General features: G+C 47.9%; 1 protein-coding gene across 1 annotated transcript in view; it reads right to left on the bottom strand.

Moving 5' to 3' along the window:
• LOC132479221 (multidrug and toxin extrusion protein 2-like) overlaps positions 1-26,681 on the bottom strand; it is a 46,232-nt gene that overhangs the window by 16,566 nt on the left and 2,985 nt on the right. Inside the window, exons 4-14 of the mRNA XM_060082784.1 lie at positions 21,501-21,569; positions 19,906-19,915; positions 18,541-18,679; positions 17,484-17,526; positions 16,410-16,454; positions 13,159-13,256; positions 11,047-11,144; positions 8,838-8,951; positions 7,665-7,732; positions 1,186-1,294; positions 534-609 (exon numbers count right to left, since the gene is read on the bottom strand). Coding sequence (XP_059938767.1) covers positions 534-609; positions 1,186-1,294; positions 7,665-7,732; positions 8,838-8,951; positions 11,047-11,144; positions 13,159-13,256; positions 16,410-16,454; positions 17,484-17,526; positions 18,541-18,679; positions 19,906-19,915; positions 21,501-21,569 — 869 coding nt within the window. The remainder of the gene's footprint in view (positions 1-533; positions 610-1,185; positions 1,295-7,664; positions 7,733-8,837; positions 8,952-11,046; positions 11,145-13,158; positions 13,257-16,409; positions 16,455-17,483; positions 17,527-18,540; positions 18,680-19,905; positions 19,916-21,500; positions 21,570-26,681) is intronic.

Genomic DNA, 26,681 nt, shown 5'->3' with positions numbered 1-26,681 from the left:
AGAGCACACTTAAAAGTAATAAAACCGAATTTCTCCATAAGCATAATCTGAGGCAACTGATGCAAATTACTGAAGCTTTTCCCTAAGGATTTGGTTTACTCAAGACACTTTATTGCATCTAAATAATTACACAAACACATCATTACAGAAAATGCAGTAAAATTCAACCTAAGATTGGGTCAGTGGTTTATGCAAACACTGCCCAGATGATTCAGGCGTGCTTGCTGCCAGCATGCCCTGGACGGGGGGAGGTGCCTTTCTGGGGATGAGGTTTTTTCCACGTGCTTTTTCTGTGTATCTCTGAGCAAAAACACACTGAGCATAAGAGAAAGCCCACTTGTGTTTGATACATGAACTGGGTATTGGAGGGGTGGAGGGGGTTTCCATGGGCTTCCTTCATTCAAACCTGTTCAAATTCACTCCCAGCTGCACTACAGATTTTCCTATGGAGTAAAATGCTACTCACCTCTCAGAGTCAGAAAAGTATAGTGAAGAAAGAAACTAAAAATGTTCTCCTGGAATATGGTACATATTTGTCACTGGTAAATGCATAGGCAACCACATCCTTTAAAGCAGCAAGTAAGATACCCGTTACAAGTGCGCAAACACCTGGAAAATACAGAAGAAACAACAGGAAATGAAAATGCTCCCGAGTGTGATGAATCCTCGTACTGACTTCTCATGAGCTATTTGTGTCAATGATTTAAGAAATGTAATAATTTAAAGTGTTTCTTCTTACTGTCTAGGAAAAGAGCACCTAAGGTCAGATGATTCTAACTTCTTTTTCTAAGGGAGACTCATAGAAAAGATGTTCAATAAGATGACAACATAATCAGAATCTTCTCTAACTGCTCAGATTCCAGAACATTCAAACTGCCTAAGGGTCAGTGATCCAGGAACCTGGACAGCTGGGCACACAGATTCTGGTCAGAAATAAGCCTGCACATGATAACAACTGCCTTTGAAATGATTCCTGTTAGTACCAAGTGGAACAGTATTTAATTGGTGCCTAATAACAGAAAATCATATTTAGGAGCTTTATTTAACTGAGTAAACAGGAGTCAGCAATAAAGAAGAAAGATTTCAGTTGAGTTTACACATGTAAGTCAATTCCCAGAGAAATTATGATATATATTTCTAAACTTAGATACAGCTGCGGCCAGCAAGCAGCAGTGCCACACTCACCTGCACACAGGAGGACGGTGGCACAGGAGTGTCGTGCCTGCTGGGCATCCCCTGCCCCCAGGGCACGGCCCACCCGGACGCTGGCTGCCACGCCAAGTCCTAGAGGCACCTAGAAATGAATGATCACAAAATCACGAGGAGGAGTCAGAGGGTCTGAAAATCAGAGTATCACTGCACTAGAGTCTACCTGCACGGAAACCCAGGACAGAGTCAGAGCTCCGGGTTCTAGACCCGGTTCCAGTACGTCCTTGCCGTGTGACTGGAAACAAGTGGCTTGGCCTCGCCCACTGTTACAGATGTGTAACAGCTGCCCTGACCGCTGCCCCCATCAGAGGCATCAGAGTAGAACCGCTTAAAGATGCTGGATTTGAGGGCAAAGCACCTCCCTTATTAGCTAAACATATACTATCAGAGTCAATTCAACTTTGCTACATTCTACAAGATTTAATGAACTATAAATATATAAATCATTCGTAAAAATGAAATGAATCGTGAAAAAAGCACTTAGAACAAAGCCTGGCACAGTGTAGGAATTCCGCAAAAGCTGATGCAATCTGACTCCACCATACGTTATATGTCCAACATTCCTATGTCTAATTACCCATTAAATCGAACTATGGCCCTTCATAGTAGATGTCCAAACTTTATTTTAATTACTGGTTATGGAAATCTGAAGCTATACGCTTGCTTGCTTCTTAAATAGACCATTATTCAACTTGCAGGGTCATGTCGGTCGTTCTCCTGTGATGACAGTGCTGCCCTCGGGGGCTGTTTGTGAAACACGGGTTGTGTAGTAACCTGATTTTAGTTCTCAGGTCTGCTTTTAATAATTTATATGTCAGCTTTAACTTCTTATTCCTACTAGAAGCAGCATCCTCCTGAGAGCTGTCTAATTTGTTGCTGTTTGAGAACCAGCCTAAGTGAAGTTGATTAAAAATATGTATTAAAAATTGTTAAGTTTAAGAACTTGAAAAACAATGGACCTGACTATATAAAAATTTACAAGACTTGTGGGCTCAAAGTATACATATTGGCTTCAGCTCAAGATGAATGGCCAGCTCACATGCTTAACCCCCTTCCTTCCCCAAATGCCACTAAAATGTCAGTAAAGATGCTTAACAGAGAAGAAACTCATTAACAACTCTGAGACTAAGCGAGCTGATGAGCTTCTGGAAGAGGGAAAGGACAACAGAAAGCCAAAGTCCAGATGAGAAAGAGGAAGAGGCTACATCCCACTCGTTCTTCCCACCGGGGTCCCAGGAGGCAATGATGAGCAGTCCTGTGGACTCATGACAGGGTCACAGACAGCACGGCCAGACCCCACTGCCGACCGGCCCTCCCTCTCAGACTCACTGCACAGCGACTGGTGGTGTGAGTGCCTCAGAGCCAGGCCCTTCTCGTCTTGGGGGATGGGAGGTGGGGTGGGGCAGTGGGGGAGGTCAGGACTGCTGCTCCCTCCTCGCCAGGCATAAACCCTTAAGATGTCATGTGACAGATCCCACCTCTGTACTGATCCTTCCCACACAGGGGAGAGGTCTGCTGGAGAAAAATCCACAAACAATAGGACAGGAAAGCCATGTCAGCCATTTAGTTTATAAATCAATGCATTTTCCTTTTCTTGCCTAATTGCACAGGCTCGAATCTCCAATAAAATGTTCATTATAATTGTTGAATATTAAGATTTGTGTCTTACTTCAGTTATCTAATGGTCTCTGTCTCTCATCAAACGTCTCTGAATACGGCATCCCCGCCAGTCTCTATCCTCTCCCTGTGGAATTCCTACATGATATAAGATATATAATGGGTCTCCATCTTTCACATGTTCCATTCCAGTTCTACTTTTTCTCACTCGTATTTACTGTGGCAAAATACATGCAATATGAAATTTACCATGTTAGCCGTTTCTTCCCTTCTTATTCCAGTAATTACTATGTGGTGTATTTTTTTAACCGTTATAACATTTTAAAGTACACACTTCAATGGTATTAAATACGTTCGTAATGCTGTGCAACCATCACCACCATCATCTCCAGAACTCCTTTCATCTCCTAAAGCTGAAACCCTGTGCCCATTAAACAATAAATCCTCACTCCCCCCTCCCCCAGACCCTGGCAACCACCCTTCTACTCTGTCTGTATTATTTTGACTAGTCTAAGTACCACATATGAGTGGACTTGTACAGTATTTGTCTTTTTGTGTCTGGCTTATTTCATTTAGCATAATGTCCTCAAGGTTCATCCACACTGTTCCATGTGTCAGAATCTCCTTCCTTTTTTAAAAATAATGATAACCCCATTGTATGTATGTATCACATTTTGTTTAACCATTCATCTGTGGAAGGACATTGAGGTTGCTTCCACCTTTTGGCTCTTGTGAATAAGTCTGCTGTGAACATGACTGGAAATATCTCTTTGAGATACTCCTTTCAACTCTTTTGGGTATACATCCAAAAGTGGAATTGCTGGGTCATATGGTGATTCTATTTTTAATTTTTTAGGAACTACCATTTTTCTATTTTCCCATGGCAGCTGCATCATTTTACATTCCAACCAACACTGCAACACTCCAATATTTCTACACCCTCGCCAACACTTATTTTCTGTTTCTTTTCTTTTTTCTTTCTCAAGAGTAGCCATTCTAATGGGTGTGAAGAGGTGTCTCAATGTAGTTTTGATTTGCATTTCCTAATGATCAGTGATACTGAGCATCTTTTCACGTGCTTATTGGCCATTTGTATATCTTCCTTGGAGATAATATCTATTCAAGTCCTTTGCTCATTTTAACATCAGGATGTTTTGGTTTTTGTTACTGAGTTTTAAGAGTTGTCTATATATTCTGATTAGTAATCTTTATCACATAGGTGATTTGCAAATATTCTCTCCCATTCTGTGGGTTGCCTTTTTACTCTGTTGATACTGTCTTTTGATGCACAAAATTATAAAATTTTTATAAAGTCCAATTGTCTATTTTTTCTTTTGTTGCCTGTGCCTTTGCTGTCATATCCAAGAAGTCATTGCCAAATCCAATGTTGTGAAGCTTTTGCCTTATGTATATACTTCTAAGAGTTTTATCGTTTTAAGTCTTAGATCCACTTTGAGTTGATCTTTGCACATGGTGTTAGGTAAGGTCCAACTTCATTCTTTTGCATGTGGATATCCAGTTTTCCCAGGAACGTTTGTTTTTGTCAAAAATCACTTGACAATACATGTGAGGGTTTACTTCTGGGCTCTCTATTCTATTTCATTGGTCTGCATACCTAAGTCCATCTATTTATATGCCTTTGTTTTATTATGGGAATTTCCACAGATCTATCTTCAAGTTCATTATTTGATTTTTCAGTTTTAAGTAATCTATGAAGTATTAAATTTCTGTGGCTATATTTTCAATTTTTTAAAATCCTACTTGGTTCTTTTCCAAATATTGTTCTTTGGGTTTCAATTTCTTCTTTTATGTTGAATGATTTTGAACATACGACTTTTCTATTCTCTGATTATTATACCATCATCTCAGACTCCAAACTCTAACTTTCCTGTTTACTGTATCTGTAAACTCTTGCTCTTGGTGGATTATTTCTCTGTATTTTATCATTTTTATTTTAAGTTCCCCACTAAGGGGACTTGTATTTTTTCCATAAAAATAATGAACACTTATTGCTTCACAGTCTCTAACAAAGGGAAGCCTGGGACAAGAAACAGAAACTATAATGGTGATTGCCAGAGGCTGAGGGCAGGAGGAACAGAAATTATTCAATGGGCAGAGTTTCAGTTTTGCAGGAGGAAGTTCTGGAGATTGGTTGTACAACAATCAAAATATGCTTAACACTACTGAATTGGGCAGTTAAAATGGTAGTTAAGATGGTAGACTTTATGTTATGTGTATTTTACCACAATTAAAAACAAAAATTAATAAAAAAATGAAGCCTGTGATAGAACAGGTAGAAAAACAGAAGATCTGACAATAAGGTAGAATTGGCAGATAGCTTCGGTTTACTGCACACCTATAAACAAGCTCCACGGGACTTCCTTGGTGGTCCAGTGGTTAGGAATCCACCTTCCAATGCAGGGGACTTGGGTTTGATCCCTGGTTGGGAACTAAGATCCCAAATGGTGCAGGACAACTAAGCCTGCTTGCCGCAACTACAGAGCCCACATGCTCTGGAGCCCGCATGCCACAACTAGATAGCCCGTGTGCTGCAACTACTGAGCCCACATGCTCTAGAGCCTGCACACCACAACTAGAGAGAAGCCCGCGTGCCGCAATGAAGAGCCCACATGCTGCAATTAAGACCCAACACAGCCAAATAAATAAATAAATAAAAATATTAAAAACAAACAAACAGGGCTTCCCTGGTGGCGCAGTGGTTGAGAGTCCGCCTGCCGATGCAGGGGACACGGGTTCGTGCCCCGGTCCGGGAAGATCCCACATGCCGCAGAGCGGCTAGGCCCATGAGCCATGGCCGCTGAGCCCGTGCGTCCGGAGCCTGTGCTCCGCAACGGGAGAGGCCACAACAGTGAGAGGCCCGCATATCGCAAACAAACAAACAAACAAACAAACAAAAACCAAACAAACTCCAGGGCCACCATTTAAAAACAGAAGCAAGGACTTCCCTGGTGGTACAGTGGTTAAGAATCTGCCTGCCAATGCAGGGACATGGGTTCGAGCCCTGGTCCGGGAAGATCCCACATGCCATGGAGCAACTAAGCCCATGCACCACAACTACTGAAGCCAGTGCACCTAGAGCCCATGCTCCACAACAAGACAAGCCACTGCAACGAGAAGCCCACACACCAAAACGAAGACCCAATGCAGCCAAAGATAAATTAATTAATTTAAAAAAATAAAAACAGAAGCAAAACCAAATCGTGCCTTGATGGAATCTTTCCCCCCTCAACAGCCAATCCTCTACACAGAACTGACTCCCAGCAGCCTCTGCTTCCTCACCCCAAGAAGGTCAGTGCCCACAGCTGGCTCCTGCTCTTCCTCACTCCAAAATGTCTCCGATGACCCTAAATCCAAGGGACCCTTCCCACCCTCTACCCGGCTTCTTCCACGACCTGTTCTCGGGGTCGCCCCCCTTCCACACCTGCCTGGGCCTGGCTCTTGGTGGGGGTCTCCTTCTGATGCTGACTTCTGTGTCTTGGGGTTTGCCCTTAGACACCCTCCCGGCTCACTCCTACACGACCACATCAATCCCCACTAAGTCCTTCTTTCATTTTTAAGACTAAAGAAACATATGTAAACAGAAACAAAAATGGCCCCTCATCCTACTGCCCAGATGGCATCTGTTTTTCAAAAACAAGGAACAAAGGGCCTATATGTGCAGAACTGGAATATTCAGAAAGCCTCAGAAGGTAAAAGGCATGACGCCACACAGTCGTTCCAGCCCCAAACCGTGGAGGTATTTGTGATTCTTCCCGTGCGTTGCCGAGCCTCCCACATCCAAACCCTAGTTCTATCACTTCCGCTCTGCCCGACGGCATCACTAACTCAGCCTCTCTGCCCCTCCTCCACCACCAGCCGCCTTCCACTTGCTCCCCTCGACGATTCCAACAGCCTCCTTCCCACCTCCCATCCCACACCTGTCCTCCAAGCCAGCTTCTACACAGCGGCAAGAAGCTTCTCTCCTCGCTAAGCCCTCAACCGGGCTCGTATCAGGTCCCTGAACATGCAAGGGCTCTCCTGCATCCCTGCATCTCAGGGCCTGTGTGGTCAGCACTGACTGTGGGCTTCCCGGGCTGGCACCTTCTCACCCTTCACATCTCCGCTTACACAGCAACTCAGGAAGACCATTCCTCAACACCTATCTAAAAAGGTGTCTGTCTCTGTTTTCATACATCTTAGACTTATTTTTGTTGTTTGCTTCTTTTATGGTGTTTTTTTATTTTTTTTTTGCGGTATGCAGGCCTCTCACTGTTGTGGCCTCTCCCATTGCAGAGCACAGGCTCCGGACGCGCAGGCTCAGCGGCCATGGCTCACAGGCCCAGCCGCTCCGCGGCATGTGGGATCTTCCCGGACCGGGGCACGAACCCGTGTCCCCTGCATCGGCAGGCGGACTCTCAACCACTGCGCCACCAGGGAAGCCCTATGGTGCATATTATATGTCTATATCGTGCTCTTATTCATCTGTTTGCTCGCTTATCTCCACGCCAGCCCACCAGCCACGAGAGACAGGGACCAAGTTATTTGCAGTAAACTCCATTATTTCCAATAGACATGCCAGGCATTTTGCTAAGTATTTTGTATAAGCTTTGTCTTAATTTTCACCTGCCAAGTAGGTAGGTATTTTTTCCCACTGTGTATATGAGGAAAGTAAAGCTCAGAAAGGTTACATAATGAGCCCAGCATCACACAGCTGGGAAGCAGCACGGCCAGGACCCACACCCAGCGGTGTGTCTGGCTCCAAAATCCACACTTGCTTCAGCTGCACTCCCCCCTCGTACCATCTAACTCTCCGCGTGGACAGCACGGCATCGCCTTACCATGTAGGCTGCAGAAGCCAGTACATAAATGACGGCCTGGGCTCCAAGCTCTGTCATGCTCATCAATCCTGAAATGTTCAAAAAGTGGAGTAAAGTGAACATTTTCCTTATGAAACTAGAACCTAATGTAATTTAAGAGAAGCCAAGGGCTTCCCTGGTGGCGCAGTGGTTGAGAGTCCGCCTGCCAATGCAGGGGACACGGGTTCGTGCCCCGGTCCGGGAAGATCCCACATGCCACGGAGCGGCTGGGCCCGTGAGCCATGGCTGCTGAGCCTGCGCGTCTGGAGCCTGTGCTCTGCAACAGGAGAGGCCATAACAGTGAGAGGCCCACGTACCGCAAAAAAAAAAAAAAAAAAGAGAAGCCAAGATTGCCCCCAGAAGCATAATCCAATGGCAGAATTCACTATCTGTGCCAAGGAGAACCCCATTCAGGAAGCATCCAATAACTTCAGCAGCTAAGATGGGATACAGGCTCATTCCAGAAGCCCCCACTTCACCAGGCAACAAAACACAGGGCTTAAGTAGAAAACCATGCGGTGCCCGGGGGTGCAGGTCATCCTTCAGGGAGACGGGGGACCACAGTGTGGAGGGAAGGACAGAGAGCAGTGGAACTCCATGAGAAGCGATGGGACGATTAACGCATTCCAGTGTCCACAGAAACTTTCAGATCAAATATTATTACCCTCTGTCTCTGCTGTTTTCTCTATTCCTTCACTAGCAGTGGATGGCTAAGGTGAACGCCCGTGACCAAAATTGTTCTAGGTCGGAAAGAAACAGAGCAAGGCTAAAACAGAACAAGATCAGTCACTCTGTAAATGCCCTAGGATCTTGGCACAATGCCTAGCAAAAGTCAGCTGAACCACAGGACGGCCAGAGTCCTGAGACCTGGACTCAGGCTTTGTTCTCCTGCTCTGTGACCTTGGCAGGTCGCTCCATGACCTTAGCAAACGTCCCTTTCAAAGCTACAAAATGAAAGGCAGTGGGGTAGCACAAAGCCTCACCCAACTTGAATAGTGTGCTTATGGTTCGATGAGCAGTGAAACCTGTACTGAAATCTTCCATGAGGGCCTGATGAAACCAAGAGGAAGGAGAAGCAAACTTGGGTCTCCTGAAAAGCTCTGTAGACATGATTAACCAGGCTGTTGACAGGTTTCTACTGAACTGCTGACCAACCTGCAAGGAAGGTTCCGACTTCAAAGGTCCACCACTCAATGCACACCATAAACCTGCTGGGGATGGCCAGCTGGATGAAGGAGTCCCACTCCTGGAAACAGTCCCTGGTCCAACCTGGAGGACAGGGAAGAACGCAGCATTTACTTTTCCACAGTCTGATACCAACAATTCTATCTCACACGCGTGCCTCCACCAAAAGCTCAGAGACTGGGAGGAACCAGTGTTCACTGGAAAAACAATATATTTTAAAGAGGTCAACAAGCCCAGAGTTTGAGATGGTGGGAACAGAGCTGACAAAATGTAGTGAAACTGAAGAAGTCTGTATATGCCCTATGACCCACACGTTTCACTCCCGTTATACACAGCAGAGAAACTTGTGCAGAGTCCCATAAGAAACCACATAGGTATCCCTGTGGCCGGTGTGCTTGTGGGATGATGGGGGCATCAAGGATACAATCACTAGGGAGCTAGAAAAGTAAAATACGATGGACGGATACTATAGGGAAGAGCGGAACACTGGGCGTACACGTGGCAGTATGATTAGATCTGAACTCCACTGTGCTCACAAGCAGCTAAAGTAAAACTGGATAAACTGAACTACATCGAAATTGAACATTTCTGGGCGTTAAAGGACACAATCAACAGAGTGAAAGGGCAACACACAGAACAGGAGAAGATACTAGTAAATATTCTATCTGAAAAGGATATCTGGATATCATAATATCCAGAGTATAGAAAGAATTCCTACAGTTCAACAGCAACAACAATTAAAAAATGGGCAAAGGCTGGTGGCACAGTGGTTAAGAATCCACCTGCCAACGCAGGGGACACGGATTTGATCCCTGGTCCGGGAAGATCCCACATGCCGCAGAGCAACTAAGCCCATGAGCCACAACTACTGAGCCTGCGCTCTAGAGCCCATGAGCCACAGCTGCCGAGCCCGTGTGCTGCAACTACTGAAGCCTGCGTGCCTAGAGCCCACGCTCTGCAACAAGAGAAACCACCACGATGAGAAGCCTGCGCACTGCAACGAAGAGTAGCCCCTGCTAGCTGCAACTAGAGAAAGCCCACGTGCAGCAACAAAAACCCAACGCAGCCAAAAATAAAATAAATAAATTTTTTTTAAAAACCACACACAAAAAAGAATCCTTTAAAAAAAAAAAAAAAGACTGGAAAGGAACAAGTAAAATTCTCTCTTCACACATGACATCATCCTATACCTACCCAAAGAATCCACAAGAAAGCTCCTAGAAAGAACAGATCACTTCAGCAAAGTGTCAGGTACAAGATCAACAGAAAGGGACAGAAAGTAGATTAGAGGTTACCCAGGGCTGGGCAGAGGGAAAATGGGAAGTTACTGCTTAATGGGTAGAGTTTCTATTTGGAGAGATAAAAAATGTTTTAGAAATGGACGGTGGTGATGGTTGCATAACACTGTGAATGTACTTAAGGGCACTAAATTGTACATTTAAAAACGGTTACAAGGTCAAATTTTACATTACATATATTATATTTTACCACAATCCAAAAAATAGAAAACAAAAACAGATCTATTGGGCTTCCCTGATGGTGCAGTGGTTGAGAGTCCACCTGCCAATGCAGGGGACACGGGTTCGTGCCCCAGTCCGGGAGGATCCCACATGCCGCGGAGCAGCTGGGCCCATGAGCCATGGCCACTGAGCCTGCGCGTCCGGAGCCTGTGCTCTGCAACAGGAGAGGCCACAACAGTGAGAGGCCTGCATAACACACACACACACACACACACACACACAAAATCTATTTTACTAAATTTACAAATGGATGTTAGGATACTTAAGGGACTTTAGCTAAGTTGAAAGTGGTGCTGATTGTTAAGAGTTCCATCTGTTCATGTGATTTGATAAGACATTAATCAAACTTCACTTTAACAGAGCAGAGTGATTTGCAAGAAACAGCTAGGATTTTGTATTTGCAATTTTAACTCACTTAATATTAATTCTTACAAGCCAGTAGGTTTCTATGAACAAAAGCTGCCTTCGTAGATATATAAAAAAAAAATTCTCACATTGAACCTGTAACTTTTATATTTTCAGTAACTTAAATATTTTATAGAATTTTTAAATTTCCCAAAAGATAAAAACAAAGTAAGTCTGAGGAAAACAAAAATTTAGAGACCAGAATCACATCTTTCTGAACAATAAATAACATAAGAAATCAATGTCCTCAATACCTCCCCAGGTGTTGACGTGGATTTTTTTCCACCACACGTACAGGAAGAGAAGAGCAGACAAGAAGAACTGGAAAGTGGTGTTCACCCAGGCAGATCCTCTGAAGGAGAAAAAGGTATCATCACCCGTGAGTACATTCCTCCCAAATAATAAGCTTTCGCTCTCACAGTTATTAGATGAGCCCATAGCTCCTGGACTATCTTCTTTTTAAACACCAGATCCACTTATAATAGACTTGTTTTCTTTTCATCAAGATTGAATTTTTGTGGAAGAACCCAATGCTACTAGAAAAGCAAAAGCACATAAAGACTTATCACCCTTCCTTGTTCTTATAGCCTTAAATAAACCATCAAATAAATTCTTAAACATACTTAGTTCAAAGGCTATGGCAGGGACTTCCCTGGTGGTCCAGTGCATAAGACTCCGCGCTCCCAATGCAGGGGGCCTGGGTTCGATCCCTGGTCGGGGAACTAGATCCCACAGGCATGCTGCAACTAAGACCCAGTGCAGCAAAGATAGATGATAAATAAATAAATAGGCTATGGCAAACAGCTACTGTGTTCAACAACTGGTCTAAGGTCATAGCAGTTTTATTTCCCAGGATTATAATAAATTTGTTTTGTCTTGGGAAATAACCTGAGAGCATCGTCAATGGATGACATTTTATCCCCACAAATAGAATGTGCCCTGTTCTGGCACAGAGAACCAGGAACTCTGCATTCTCTTCTATTTTTTCATTTCACTCTCCTGACCAGTTCTCACATTTTTTCACTTCTTAGTCCATCCCTGTGTTTTTCTCCTCTTACCCACCTATTCCCAAACTGCCCTCTGTATATCTGTTTAAAAAAACCTTCTAAAAGACAGTCTCTGAGGTTCATCTTCAGAGAAGCCTGCTGAGATGCTTATGTGGGTCAATGTCACCGCTTCTCAAACTTGGCCCCTGACTCTTCACTTCCAAGGCCAAAGCCTCTTTCGGTTTTCTGGAAGGTGTTACAAATGTTTTTTCATTGATTGGTCTGTGTTCCAACTCTGCACAATCCTTCAATTAAATGCTTTTGTGTATATTTTTTACTGCAACCAACAGTAAGAATTAAATTTCCGTCACTATCCAGTACCCACATGCCATAGAAGCAAACGTCTCATGAAAAACACCCCCAGGCCACGTTCTATTTCCTATTCTATTTCATCTTATTTCATTCATAATATATTTAATTTTTCAAAGTGCTGGTCATGACCCACGAAACCAGTTTTCATTTATAAAGAAACACACTGCCCTAGGGAACTCCCTGGTGGTCCAGTGGTTAGGACTCTGCACTTTCACTGCAGTGGCCCAGGTTCAGTCCCCGGTTGGGGAACTAAGACCCCGCAAGCTGTGCAGCACAGCTGAAAAAAGGAAAGAACACACTGCCCTAAAGCACCTCAAAACTGCCGGGGGGGGCTTCCCTGGTGGCGCAGTGGTTGAGAGTCCGCCTGCCGATGCAGGGGACACGGGTTCGTGCCCTGATCCCGGAAGATCCCACATGCCGCGGAGCGGCTGGGCCCGCGAGCCATGGCCGCGGAGCCTGTGTGTCCGGAGCCTGTGCTCCGCAACGGGAGAGGCCACAGCAGTGAGAGGCCCGCGTACAGCAAAAAAAAAAAAAAAAAAAAAAAAACTGCCGGGGCCCGGTCCACGAGTGCTGGTGAGATCACACCAGCCACGTGCAGGAAGCAGGCTCTGAGGGCCTCAAGTGAGGGGGGGACCAGCACGTGGCACCCGCCCAGGGAGGTCTCACTCTGTGTGACCCCCGCCTGCTCGAGCTTCTTCGAGACAGAATCTGGCTCCATTCCTTACAATCCAGGGACAACGGGAAAATCCCTACAGGCCTCTGCCCACTTCCTGCCTTTGCTGGGGTCACCCCTCCCTGTCTGCCCAGGCTTGGGGTCACCCTCCTCCGGGCAGGTGTCAGCTCCCCGCTCTCCCCAGACTAAGCCCCAACGTTCCTCCCTCCCAGGTTCCAGGGCATCTGCTGCCCATGAGCACAGCTTGGCATTCCCCACTGGGCTGCCCCCTCCCCAGCATCCCAGCCGGCACACAGCAGGCACTCTACATGGGGAATGGAGGGGTCACTACTCACACCACTCCGAAGTCCAGGGCGTACAGCAGGAGGGCATTCGTGCCCACGTTGAGGACGTTCGCTGCAATGCCGGTAACCACTTGAGGCATGATGATGCCCTAAGAGCCCCGAGCAAACAGGAAACATGAGCACTTTCAACAGCCCATCAGTGAGGTGGCGAGAGCGAGCAGGAAACATATACATGGGTCTCTGCCCCCCGGTTCCCAGCACAGAGCTCCTAAAACCCTTGCCATTCCCTCAGTGCTAAGAGCACCGGGGGCATCTCTTATTCTCATATCTGGTCTTTGACCCCACCTCCGACACAGAGCTCCTGAAAGCCTTATGAATTCCTTAGTTATAAGAGTACCAGGAGTATCTTCTGTTCTAATGAGGCGACCCAGGATGGGCTCTGGGATGGGGGCCTGTCACCACGATTTTCAGGCTCCCCACCCCCACTCTCGAGAAGGGGGACGGGCTGGAAATGGAGCTAATGAACGAGCACGCCCTTGTGAGGACACCTCCATAAAGTCCCAACAGCGCGGGCTTCGGGGAGCTTCCAGGCGGGTGAACACGGGCACGAGCCCCTCCCCATACCCTGCCCCACGCACCTCTTCCACCTGGATGCCTACATGGATCCTTTATCATGTCGTTTTATAATAAACCGGTGAACAGTGAGAGAACAGTGTTCCCGAGTTCTGTGAGGAGTTCTAGTGAATTAATCGAACCCAAGAGGAGGTCGTGGGAACCTCTGATTTATAGCCAACTGGTCAGCACAGGTGACGACCTGGACTTGCAGTGAGCGTCTGGGGGGGGTCAGGGGAGCAGGTGCGTGGGACTGAGCCCTGATCGGATGCCATCTCCAGGTACACAGTGTCAGAGTGAAATTGTACGACACCCAGCTGGTGCCCTGGATTGCTTGGTGTGGGGGAAAAAAAACCCACGTCTGATGTCACTTCTGAGCGTGGCAGTCATGTGAGAGTGAAGGGCAAATGCAGGAGGAAGACTGAAGTTTTCCGGAACAGGTGATGAAATGAACGTTCAGAGTTAAACAGGCGACAATTTTAAATGACCGCGAAGTAACCCAAGACCAACAACAGCAGGGATCGGGACCACGGGGCGTCTCCCCCACTGGTGCCGCCTGAGCCAGACCAGCCCAGTGGGTAACTGCCTGTGCATGACGACAGCATCACAGGCCACAGCATCACAGAGAGAAAAGAGGGGACAACCACACCAAGAGCCAGCCGGGTCCCGGCGTGAGGTCTATAAGGAAAGACCACCTGCGGGGCGCCAGGACTGAGGCTGGGGGCACACGAAGTCACCGCATCCAGGGTACCCAGCGATGCCCGCGGCGGAGCAGGGGTACCGCGAACGCTCATCCCTTTATTCTCACTTTACTCACTTCGTTTGTATCTGCTGCCCACGTGACACCGGTACTTCCTTTAAGTAAGACTTCTGCATTTTCCCCCTGCATTTAAACGGCTGACCACTGTCAAAGTGCAATGGCTTCGTGGACAAACGGTGACACGCAGGCACTGGAGGCTCAGTTCGGTGGGCTGGAGCGCCTCTCAACTCTGCCCGCACCCACCCTGCCCCGTGCTGCATGAGGCCCCGGGGGGCCCTGCACATGGCTGCGGTGGTGGCCGTGGGACACTGGGTCCTCCTCCCCTGAAAAAGGCGCCAGAGTCAGTCTGAGGCCGGTGCAAAGCCAGAAACCAGGTGGCCTAGAGGATGTGACGGGCCGGGCATCATCTCTCTAGGGCGGAGCACATCCATCCACAAGACTCCACCCAGACAGAGCTCGGGTCGAACCTCGGAAAAAACTGTCCATTACTTTTATGGAAAATTCCCTAAGATATTTACCGGGGGGTCGGGGTGGGTGGGTGGCGGCCCGGCTGGCAGCGTGGCACTCTGGCCAGTCCCGTGGGGCCAGAACGTGGGCTGTGGACATGCAGGTGGTGACAGTGCTCAGGCTGGAGCCTGGACCCGAGCCGCTACCCTGGGGACCTCAGCGCCACAAGGCCTCTGCTGGAGCCTCAGTGTTCTCACTCGAGTGCACCTCTGTCTAAGCACAGTCAGGGTCGGGGCGCAGAGCAAGGAAGGGGAGCGTTAAGGATGGGCGAGATGGACGCGTGACGGTGGGGCTGCAGGTGCGGCCCGGATGGAGAAGGTGCAACCCGGTGGGGGACAGGTCCCAGGTGGCCCCCACTTCGAGGAGCCACACGTTTGGTTTGGTCTGGCTCCCGAGTCTCACTGAGCCTGGGGGAAGGGGCGGTGTGAGCTGGGATGGCCCAGGGTCCAGAGCCTCGGACCCCCAGCCCATTCCACCTTGCAGCCTGCCTTCCACCGTAACCCTCAGGCCTAGCCCAGCACTGGGCTGTCGTGTTGGAAAGAGAAATACTCGAAGCAGATCCTTAAGGCAGGATAGCTTGTAGAAAAAAATCTAGTTCTGAATGCCAACTCAGACCCTACCCTCTTCAGCCCTAACTCTCCTCTTCTGTGAAGCTGGGTAAAATAATTAATTAATTATTAATAATAATTCTTGCAAGATTGCGAGAAATTACTCTCAGCATGCTGTTGGGTATGTCTGCCTAAAACCCAAACTAGGGAAAGCTAGGGAAAAGCCCGCCTCAGAAATATAGACTTCTAAATATTGAAAACTTTAGATCAGACTTTGGAGCCAGGCTGAGTTCAAATCCCAGCCCCTTGGCTTACAATCTATATGACCTTGGGCAAGTCACATCATCTACATACCTTGGTTTTCTTATCTAAAAATGGAAAAGATAGAGCCTACTCACATTGTTATTAGAATTAAGTTAATATGTTTATAAGGCATTTAGAACAGTATCTGGCACAGAGTAAACAGACAAATTACTGTTAATAAATAAAACAGAAATACCACGTTGAGTTAGTTAGGGAAAAAAATATTTACTACACATTTCCAGTATTATGGAGTAAAACTATTAAAAAATCTGTACCTGGGCTTCCCTGGTGGTGCAGTGGTTGAGAATCTGCCTGCCAATGCAGGGGACATGGGTGCGAACCCTGGTCTGGGAAGATCCCACATGCCGCGGAGCAACTGGGCCCATGAGCCACAGCTACTGAGCCTGCACGTCTGGAGCCTGTGCTCTGCAAAAAGAGAGGCCGCGATAGTGAGAGGCCCACGCACCGCGATGAAGAGTGGCCCCCACTTGCTGCAACTAGAGAAAGCCCTCGCACAGAAACGAAGACCCAACACAGCCAAAAATAAATAAATTTTAAAAAAAAATCCGTACCTGATTTTGTAAATATTTTGCCTGCAGCTGGAACAGGAATGTGGCCTGTAAGATAAAATAGAAAAACAGCTCTCGTTGATTAAAAAAAAGTCTCATTCCCACAGTTTACGTCGATTCTGGTTTTTAGTAAGATATTTAATCTTGTTATGTGACCTCAAATTCAGAGACTCGGACCCACACTAACCAAATGCTAGGATAATCAAATGCTAACTATTTGGATCTTCCCAGAGCGGACTCCGTGAGGACAAAAGCGAATTCTAACCAGCTCAGGAGAAACCACCACTCGCTGCCTTGACATCTGAATGGCTCCGAGGGTGACAGCTGGCAGTCCTTCCCCAAATCCAGGCGGAGCCCAGGAAGCATCCTGATTAATTTGGAATCAAAAGTAACCCTAACCTAGAGACCGTCATGCAGAGTGAAGTCAGTCAGAAAGAGAAAAACAAATACCATATATTAATGCATATATGTGGAATCTAGAAAAATGGTACAGATGATCTTATTTGCAAAACAGAAATAGAGACACAGACGTAGAGAACAAACGTATGGACACCAAGAGGGGAAAGTGGAGGACAGGGTGGGATGAACTGGGAAGTTGGGATTGTCATATATACACTGTTGATATAAAATAGTGTATGAAATAGATAATTAATGAGAACCTACTGTATAGCTCAGGGAACTCTACTCAACTCAGTGCTTTTTGGTGAGCTAAACGGGAAGGAAATCCAAACAAGAGGGGACATATGTATACATATGGCTGATTTGCTTCGCTATACAGTAGAAACTAATACAACATTGTAAAGCAACTATACTCCAATAAAAATTAATTTTAAAAAAAGTAACTCTAGAATAAGGAAGGAAATGTCTTCCCCTTATCAGTGTTTATATTTAATTTAAGCTCTTGGACATCAAAGTGGCACAAGCCCTGAGGATCAGTGGGGTGGGGACGACAGGTCCAAGAAATTTTCAACTTTCGCATGAATAGCACTTTGATAAAATAAACAAACAAAAGGGGGGGAGGCCCGTGTTCATGAGCTGCTTCGTGTACCAAAACGCAAGGATGTTCTTGACACTTACCGGAAGAGAAGGGATTAAAATCATCACATAGATCTGGGCTATCCTAAAACAGACAACAGAAGAGCCTCCAGTTAATATTAAAACAATTGCTGGTCATGCTGTCTTCAAGCTGAATCCACAGAGTATTTTCTAAAAATTAAAACTAAAACTAAAGATAATTTATATGGGAGAAAGTTAATAACACTTGTAAGTGACTGTTTCTTTTTTTCTTTTTTTTTTTTTTTGCAGTACGCGGGCCTCTCACTGCTGTGGCCTCTCCCATTGTGGAGCACAGGCTCCAGACGCGCAGGCTCAGCGGCCATGGCTCATGGGGCCCAGCCGCTCCGCGGCATGTGGGATCTTCCCGGACCGGGGCACGAACTCGTGTCCCCTGCATCATCAGGCGGACTCTCAACCACTGTGCCACCAGGGAAGCCCCATAAGTGACTGTTTCTTTGCAACGTAAGTCGACATCACGTCAGGCCTGCTAAATGTCTGCTTACTCAGGGGCGCTGGACTTGACGTTTTTCAGGTCATCCTAGGCAGAAAAGCTGGAAGGAACACAGCCAAATGAACTGAGAGTTGGGCAAAATTCGGAAGCCTCTTGGAAGAGCCAGGACTGCAGCTATACCTCACAAGGAAGCACGACCAACCGTCTCCAGAAAGGACAGCCTGCATCTCCAGAAAGGACAGTCTCTCTCCCTGCATCCGGCATCCCCAACATCACTGGGGGGCCTCCTAGAACTGAGGGTTAAAAATCCCGACTCTAAAAACAAACGTGAGGCGGCCACGTTGCCCTCTTCTACGCGCTGGGGAAAGACACTCTGTGCGTGTGCAGAACGCCAAACGGAGAAACTCCGTGAAGGGCAGGCGGGGCCATGTCTCCCGGAGGGCAGGGTCCCCGTGCATCCGCATCAGGGGGTCCCCACCAGCCCAGGGTCCCACAGGCCAGAGTCACAGCTTCCACCTTCCACAGGGTTCAAGTCCAGGTGACTGACCGAAAATGCCAACACAGGCAAGATAACCAGCCAGCCACTGACTGTGACCCTGGGCTTGTGATGCTAGAGATCCAGCTGACCTGGAGACCTCGGGGTCTTGCTTCAGGAACAGGAGGAGGCTCTCGATGTTGAGGAAGAGGGCCCGGCACGGGAAGCAGCACAGCATCAGGATGAGGATGCTTCTCTGAAGGACGATCCCCACACGTTTTAGGTTCTTGGCTCCAAGGACTTGGGAACACAAATACAGTGATGGAGAATGCAGCGCCTGGGCCGCCTGCCCCGCCACCAGAGCCCCACCGCAAGTGCCCTGCTGGGTGCTTCCAGCTATCTGCTCCCACCCCAGCCGCTGAGCTGGTTGCCCAGGATGACTGGTCCCCTGCTCCAGGGAACCAGGCAGGAAAGAGCTGAGCTTAAAAGGTGTGAGAAGAACTGGGTGCATGTTGGAGCCTTCTGGATTCATTCAGCAGATACTTCTAGAACACCTACTACGTGCCAGACAGCCGTGAGGCCTGGGAACTAACTCAGCAGGGAGCAAATTCCCTGCTCTCATAGGAAAAAAATCAATCCGGGAAGGGGAAGAGGATGGAGTCTTGGGGAGGTGGTGAGCACAGCTCTTGACCTGGTGATGGGGGGCCTCACCCAGGGGCTGATGGCAAGAGGATGAGAGGGAGCAGCCTGAGGGCGCTGCAGGGCTGGAACAGAGTGGGGAGGGGAGGGGTCACTGGACAGCTCCAAGCAGAGGAGCCCCACGAGCTGCAGAGGGGCAGGTGAGAGGCCAGGGCACAGAGAGCGGGGAGGTGGACAGGCCGCTCCCCAGTGCCCCGGCCCAGGCCTCCTCTCTCTGCAAGTAACGGAATGACTGTCTCTTTCTTCAACCAAAAGCGACCAACCTCAACACACATTAAAAGAGACAATGGGACTAAATTAAACACTCAGTAACGAAAGAATGGAAATACCAGTGACATATTACAGAATGTTATGCAAATATTAAATGGGAAAGTATACACCAACTTCATTGAAACAGAACATTCTCCAAACACTGTTGAAGGGGAGGGAAAAAAAAAACCATATGTAAATGCTAGAATTGTGTGGGTGCATAAATGTACACAGATTGAAATATTTGCAGGATATTCACCAAAAAGTTAATAGAGGTAACTGGGGGGTGGGTGGGGGTAAATTTTAGTGCTTTTTTCCACTTTTTAAAATACTTTTCTAGATAACCTAAAATTTTTATATGTGTTTGGCCTTTATAATCTTTTTAAAAAGCTATTTAAAATTTGGGAAACAATGTGCCACTATGGAAGTACATTTAATAATACAGAAAGATGTCCATTATATATTGATAAGTGGGGAAACAAATTAAGATACAGCCTTTTTGTTAAAAAGTATATATATATGAATAAAAATGACTGAAATGTTGAAATGGTGCAAAAAAAAAAAGGGACCCAAAAAACTCTTTTGAAATAAAATTTCATATCCTATATCACGCCAATCCAGAGTTAGCTTTGGCTAACTACATTAAGTCCTTCAGAGCTGTGTTCAGCTTAGCCTGGAAAAACGATCTCAGGAAACCCTCATGCATTACCTGATGGGAGCCGAGGGCAACAGCTCAGGAGATACTACATTCGCTCAGCACTGTTCCTTCCTTGGCATGTAACCCTGTCCTCACTCTCCCAGGCTTTGGGTTTAAAGGTAGGACTCATCCATCATATACCACCCCGCCCCAGCCATTCATTCATCCATCTGACCACCCACCCACCCACCCACCCACTCATTCATCCACTCATGCATCATATACCCACCCACCCATTCATCCATCCATCCATCCATCCATCCATCATACATCCAACCCATTCATTCATCTACACACTCATTCATCATACAGCCACTCATCCATCCACCCATCCACCCATCTCTGCCTCCTCACCCATTCAACAAATTTCCAAGGTACCTGCTATATAGCAAGCACAATGCTGAACCATAGGGCTTCAGAGACTGAAAGGGACACAGCCTTTCTCCCTAAGGAGCTCAGAGTCTAGAAGGAAAACCACTATGGTTATAGATCAGGTGGGTGAGATAAGAGACAGAGCCAGGAGTAAAAGGCCTTGACTGGCATCTGTCTCTGCGCTGGTGATGCCTGTACACCAGCCCAGCGCTCCCAATCCCAGGACAGGCAGTAAGGATGAAGAGAAACAAGCAGAGTCAAGAAACACCACGAGTCAAAGTCAAGAGCAATCAACAGTTCTGCTAACGTGTGGAGATGGGGGAGGAAGCAGACGGCTTCTGGCTTGAGTAGCGAGCGGGTGGTGTACTCCTGAGAGAGGGAACTCTACAGGGGAACACAGGCGAGCTTAATCCTGGATGAGCTGGGTCTGAGGACAGGATGGAGCCTGGCCCTCTGGGAAGAGATGTCAGGCAGGAGATGGCGACGTGAGTCTTCACCACCGCTGGAGGCGGGGGAGACAGCAGCCGGGGGAGGATGTACCACAGCGGGAGGTAGGTGAGGGCAGGGGGCTCCAAGGGGCAGGAAGAAGAACAGACACCACAGACTGAGAAGGAGCCACCGGAGAGGTGGCTGGACCATTGCAGGATCTGCAACCGTGGTAACCAGGGAGTGGTGGAGAGCGGCGGTGGCTGCGCTGCTTGAGGACCAGGACGGGGGTGGGGGGTGGGGGGGGGATGCACAGGAACGTTATCAGTGATGGGTGCCGAGTCCAGGGCGGTGTCCAGACAGGGACCACAAGGGACAGCTTCAAGCAGCTTGGTTTGAAGGAGAGGAGAGACAGAGGGGCAGTGGATGAAGGAGGATGGTTTTAGGGTGGGAGGGATCAGACAGGACAGAAAAAGGAGAACAGCCCTGAGTAGATGGACCAGAGGACAGGGTTAGTAAAGCCAGCTCCACTCCATTTACAGCCATCAGCAGCGGGGTATCCGACAAACAAAAGGCCGCAAAACCACAGCCTGTCCTCAGTCCCCTAGATTGGTTCTACAACGAAAGATCATTGACAAAGCAAGGTCTGTGGGGCAGGGTGGTCCTCACCTGAGACATGAGCGTGTCACAAGCGGAGGCCAAGCCAGTTCCAACGGAAACCCCGGCAACATTCACAACCTGCAAGGAACAGCAGAGCAGGTGTGGCACGCATCCGGGACCAGGCGGGAGCAGCTGGTGGTCTGTGTCTCAGATCCCATGGTGTCCACACCTGTCCTTGTCCACTGTCGCACAGAACGTACAGTCTGACTACAGGATCACAGTCACCTGCATCAACCAGGGGAGCCAACAACCTAGTTTTTCCTAAACCCACAGTGCGTTAACAACTTCTGTATTTAATAAAAGTAATGTTGCAGTTAACACCTGAAGGTGATACCCCTGATCTACGGTGTACATTGAATGATAACAGCAGCAAACCCAGACTGAGCACGTGCTACGTGCAGGGTCGTCCCAAACCCTTCACACACACAATGCTACGATCACTACTCCCATCTTATGGGTCATCTGAATCACAGCAAGCTTACATCACTCAGATGGCGACCTGAAGCTGGGCAGCCTGGCCCCAGGCTCTGGTCCTCCAGTGAGGAACGGCACCACTTTTGTGTCAGCCTCTCGCCCAGACCCCACCCAGTGCCCCCGACAACCAAGGGCCCAAGCAGTGACCTGCAGGTAAGGGTCAGAGCCCAGCGGAGCTGGGTGGGGGGAGCTGAAGACCCTCGTTTGCATCCTGGGCTCACATCTAGCAGTGATGGCAGCCTCAGGATGACCTTCTCGGCTGAGCCCCCAGGAGTCAGTGACAGGCCACCCTCAGAGCAGGAAGGGGCATCCACCCCAAGATGCTCTCTGCTGAGTCCACCCAGGACAGCGTCAGGGCAAAAGCCCCAGAACACCTCGGCTTTCCAGGAAGAGATAAAGATGAAGCATGCCAATTTCTCAAGAGTTTTGTACTGAAAAACAATGTCACACGTGAGGCTTTTTTGGGTAAATGAATGCACTTTGGTATCATTCTTCCTCTACAACTTCAAGTCCATCTGGGTCAAGTAACTATTCAGAGACGGCTTTGGTTAAAGTCAACAAGCTTTTGCCAACCCAGACCTGATGTCACACTTTCCCCTCCCAGCAGCCAGTGTGATAAAAGATGCACAGGAACTGCTACTGTATCTCAGAGCATGTTATCCAGGACAAGGGCTTCCACATCAGGGTGTCCACTTTATGAAACTCTACAAGAGAAACTCCCTATGACTCAGCATCAAGAAAAGCTGCTCTTCCCTGAGAGATGGCTCAGGAACACTTGGGGGAACCATATGGGTGGGGAGTTCGGAGCAGATCTGCAGCCCCTCAGATGCCGTCACCACCACCCCACCTTGCGTCTTCTTCCATCCATGTGTCTTGGACCCGACTCTATCTGCCTTGAAAGTATTTTTATAAACCAACTCAAATGCTCTGTGGAACAAGGTGGGTGTATAGAAATGTTCTTTTCTTTTAAAACCAAACACTTTTGTAAACCCTCTCATACTATATCCTGAGTTTTTTCACAAGGTAAAAAAATTTCTAACTGGGCCTGGCTTTCATAAATAGAGTCTTCTTGAAATGAGCCTATTGTCTCCCTAGCAATTTGTTACAATTTAACAGCTGATTAAAAGCAAAAGTCTGGCCACCCACTGCCCGAGAAGACAGGCACAGACCCCCTTATCTAAGACCTTATCCACACAAATGCCTGACTTTGGAACATAGCTACCTTCCCACATGCCCTTTTCAAGCTTGTCTGTATAATTTTAGGTTTGTATTTACTGTATTATTAATTTTTTTCATGTTAGTCACACACCAAATCTTTGTTTTTATTGAAATATAGTTGATTTACAATGTTGTGTTGGTTTCAGATGTACAGCGAAGTGATTCCGTTTTATATATGTGTATATGTATCTATTCTTTTTTAGATTCTTTTCCATTATGGTTTATCACAGGATATTGAGTATAGTCCCCTGTGCTGTACAGTAGGTCCTTGCTGGGTGTATTCCTATTTTATTTTTACTTCAAAAACTAGGAACTCTTCCGTTACCCTCTTATCATTGAGTGCTTTAGGGGAAAAACAGAAAGAGGGAAAGAATCACCAAAAAACACATATAAAATCTGAATTCGGGCCTCCCTGGTGGCGCAAGTGGTTGAGAGTCCGCCTGCCGATGCAGGGGATACGGGTTCGTGCCCCGGTCTGGGAGGATCCCATATGCCGCGGAGCGGCTGGGCCCGTGAGCCATGGCCGCTGAGCCTGCGCGTCCGGAGCCTGCGCGTCCGGAGCCTGTGCTCCGCAACGGGGGAGGCCACAACAGTGAGGCCCGCATACCGCAAAAAAAAAAAAAAAAAAAATCTGAATTCCCCTCCCAAGATAGGTTTCAAAATAGTTTTGGTGAAATAAATGAAAAAACAGGCACCGTGGGATTCTACAGGCATACACAACCATCATGCTTTAAACCCTCACCATGTTACAGGTAGGAAAACATAAAGGTGCAGAGCTGAGAAGAAAAACATACATTCAGGGGACGCCTGGGTGAGAGCCAGCTGGCTGCTCAGGTCTCCGAAGTTACGCATTTCTGAGACGTCTGTTGGGGCCGCATCTCTGCTGGTACCAGGCTCAGCAAAAGTTAATAGGAGCTGGCCAATCACAAGAAAGCAGGCAGAGACAGACCAGCACAGCCTGGAGGTGGGGGCTCTGGCTGCCTGGGAGTCCTCAGGGACAGTTTTGTGCAGGTCACCCAGCTCTGTCTAGGCAGACACACCTGGACCCCGCATGCAGCTAACAGAAAGCAGTGGGCACCACAGGCAGGGGGCTGAGATGCCCGGAGGTCAGAAGCCGGGAGGGGCGCGACTCTAGCTGCAGGATGGGGGAGGGCAGGATGCAGTCAGGGCGGGAGGAGGGGAGGCCTTGCGGCTGGCAGGAGGGATGAAGGCCAAGCTGCAAGAGTGTAGTAGCAGGAAACAGAAAAAAAGTGATTTTAAGAAATGTGGGCAATTAAGGCAGCAGGGCTCGCTGACTGATGCAGACGGGGCCGTGTGTAGGGTGCTTCCAGGACAGGATGGTCCCCAACAAACAAAGAAGTAGGGGAAGAGAAGAAGCAGCACAACTACCAGAAGAGGAACCAGGGAGGACTGGCAGGTGCGGAGAGTTCCCAGGAGGGAGGTGGGGGAAGGCGGCCAGGTGAGGGCAAGTTCTCTGGAGATTGGGGGCGGGGTGGGGGGTGGTGGGTCACTGGCAACTTTTGGAAGAGTAGGTTAAATGGAACAGTGGGGAAATAGAGGCCAGTTTGCAATGGGGAGAAAAGGAAAATGAAGACGCAGTGTAGACTTTCTGGCAAAGAGCGTTAAGTGGATAGAGGCCAGAGAGGGGGCTGCACAAGGAGAGACTTGGATACTTTACCTAAATTCAGTAGCACTAGTGAAAGGGAAGGGGCTGGAGGAGAAAGGATGGTTCTGAGTCCAGGTAGAAGGCTGGTCTCAAAGAAAAGAGTGATGAGAGACTTCCCTGGTGGCGCAGTGGTTAAGAATCCGCCTGCCAATGCAGGGGACACGGATTCGAGCCCTGGTCCGGGAAGATCCCACATGCCGCGGAGCAACTAAGCCCATGAGCCACAACTACTGAGCCCGCGCGCCTAGAGCCCGTGCTCCGCAACAAGCCACCGCAATGAGAAGCCCACGCACCTCAACGGAAGAGTAGCCCCCGCCCCCACCCGCCGCAACTAGAGAAAAGCCCACGCGCAGCAACAAAGACCCAATCAATGCAGCCAAAAATAAATAAATAAATAAATAAATAAATTTTTAAAAAAGAGAGAGAAGAGTGATGGGGATCCAGGTGGCAGGGCTGAAGGAAGGGGTGGGGATCAGGCACTGACTGGCCCTGGATTCTGGGAGGGGACCAAGCAGGGGCTGCAGAGCGAGTGAGGATGGAGGGATCCTAGCATGGGAAACACCCTTGAGGGCAAAGGACAGGCAGCAAGGGTGTGGGGACTCGACAGGGCTCCAGGGATAAAGGGTGGTGAGCGGAAGTGTAAAGTTTAAAGCTTCTGCTGTGGGTGCACGCGGAGGGCTGGAAATGTGCAGGGTGTGGGGCCCGATGTGCATTTGGGGGTCCTGGAAGCCAGCGAGATGGAAGGAGGGGGACCCACACACCCAAGGAGACAAGCACTCAGGTCCTGAGGTTGTCAGTGAACACAGAAGAGACCACGTACAGATCATCAACAAGGAAAAGTACAGATGGTGTACCAGATAGGTTGTCCAAAACTGGGTGCTGGGAAAGGAGAGTCTGCATGCAAAAGAATGAAACTGGACCCGTATCTCACACCATACACAAAATCAACTCAAAATGGGTGAAAGACTTGAACATAAGACCTGAAACCATAAAACTCCTGGAAGAAGACTTAGGCGGTAAGCTCCTTTAACAAGTCTTGGGCATGATTTTTTGGACCTGACACCAAAATCAGAGGCAAGAAAAGCAAAAATAAATGGGACTACATGAAACTAAAAAGCTTCTGCACAGCAAAGGAAACCATCAACAAAATGAAAAGGCAACCTACCAAACGGGTTCACCCAATAATAGACCTGTAAATAAAATGTATGATTCCATATACCAAGGTGGTCTCAACCATAAGGAAAACTTCTGTGGCCCCGCCATGATCTTAGGGCTCTACCCACCTGGGTGGGAACAGGAGGGGCATTTTCTGAGACTGGGAAACACCACCTGCCATTACCAGCTGGAGAAGCTTTTCACCTTCTTTGAAAGCATGGACGAAACGCAGGAGAGAGTCAGCTTTCCACTACATCACCAGCAAAAATGCAGGGACTTCAAAGGGGGTGTAATTTCAATCCATGGTGGAAGGGAGACACTTTATTACAAGGCTGAAATAGCACCACCTTAATGAACTGTGTAATTCAAACTAACAGCAGTCAACCTAGTTCTAGATATGTTATCTGGCTTAACTTCATAATAGAAAAAAAAATGCAGTTCTTTTAGTTCTACCAGCAGAGTTTGCCTCATTGCTACGAATTCTTTGCAATACCTGGTCCCCAGACCAATTAGAGGTCGGTCACCATGGGATGGTTTGAGAGTTCGGAGAACACCTTTTCTAAGTAGTTGACACAGTCTCCTTCCAAATCTAACGATAGGGTAATGGAACCCCCAGGTCAAGCTCCGGCCCTGTGAAGGTGCAGATGTCAGACATCACACAACTCAAATTCCAGGCT

Source organism: Mesoplodon densirostris, chromosome 18 (assembly GCF_025265405.1).
Source record: "Mesoplodon densirostris isolate mMesDen1 chromosome 18, mMesDen1 primary haplotype, whole genome shotgun sequence".
Lineage (NCBI taxonomy): Eukaryota > Metazoa > Chordata > Mammalia > Artiodactyla > Ziphiidae > Mesoplodon > Mesoplodon densirostris.
This window is presented reverse-complemented; position numbering and strand designations above follow the sequence as displayed.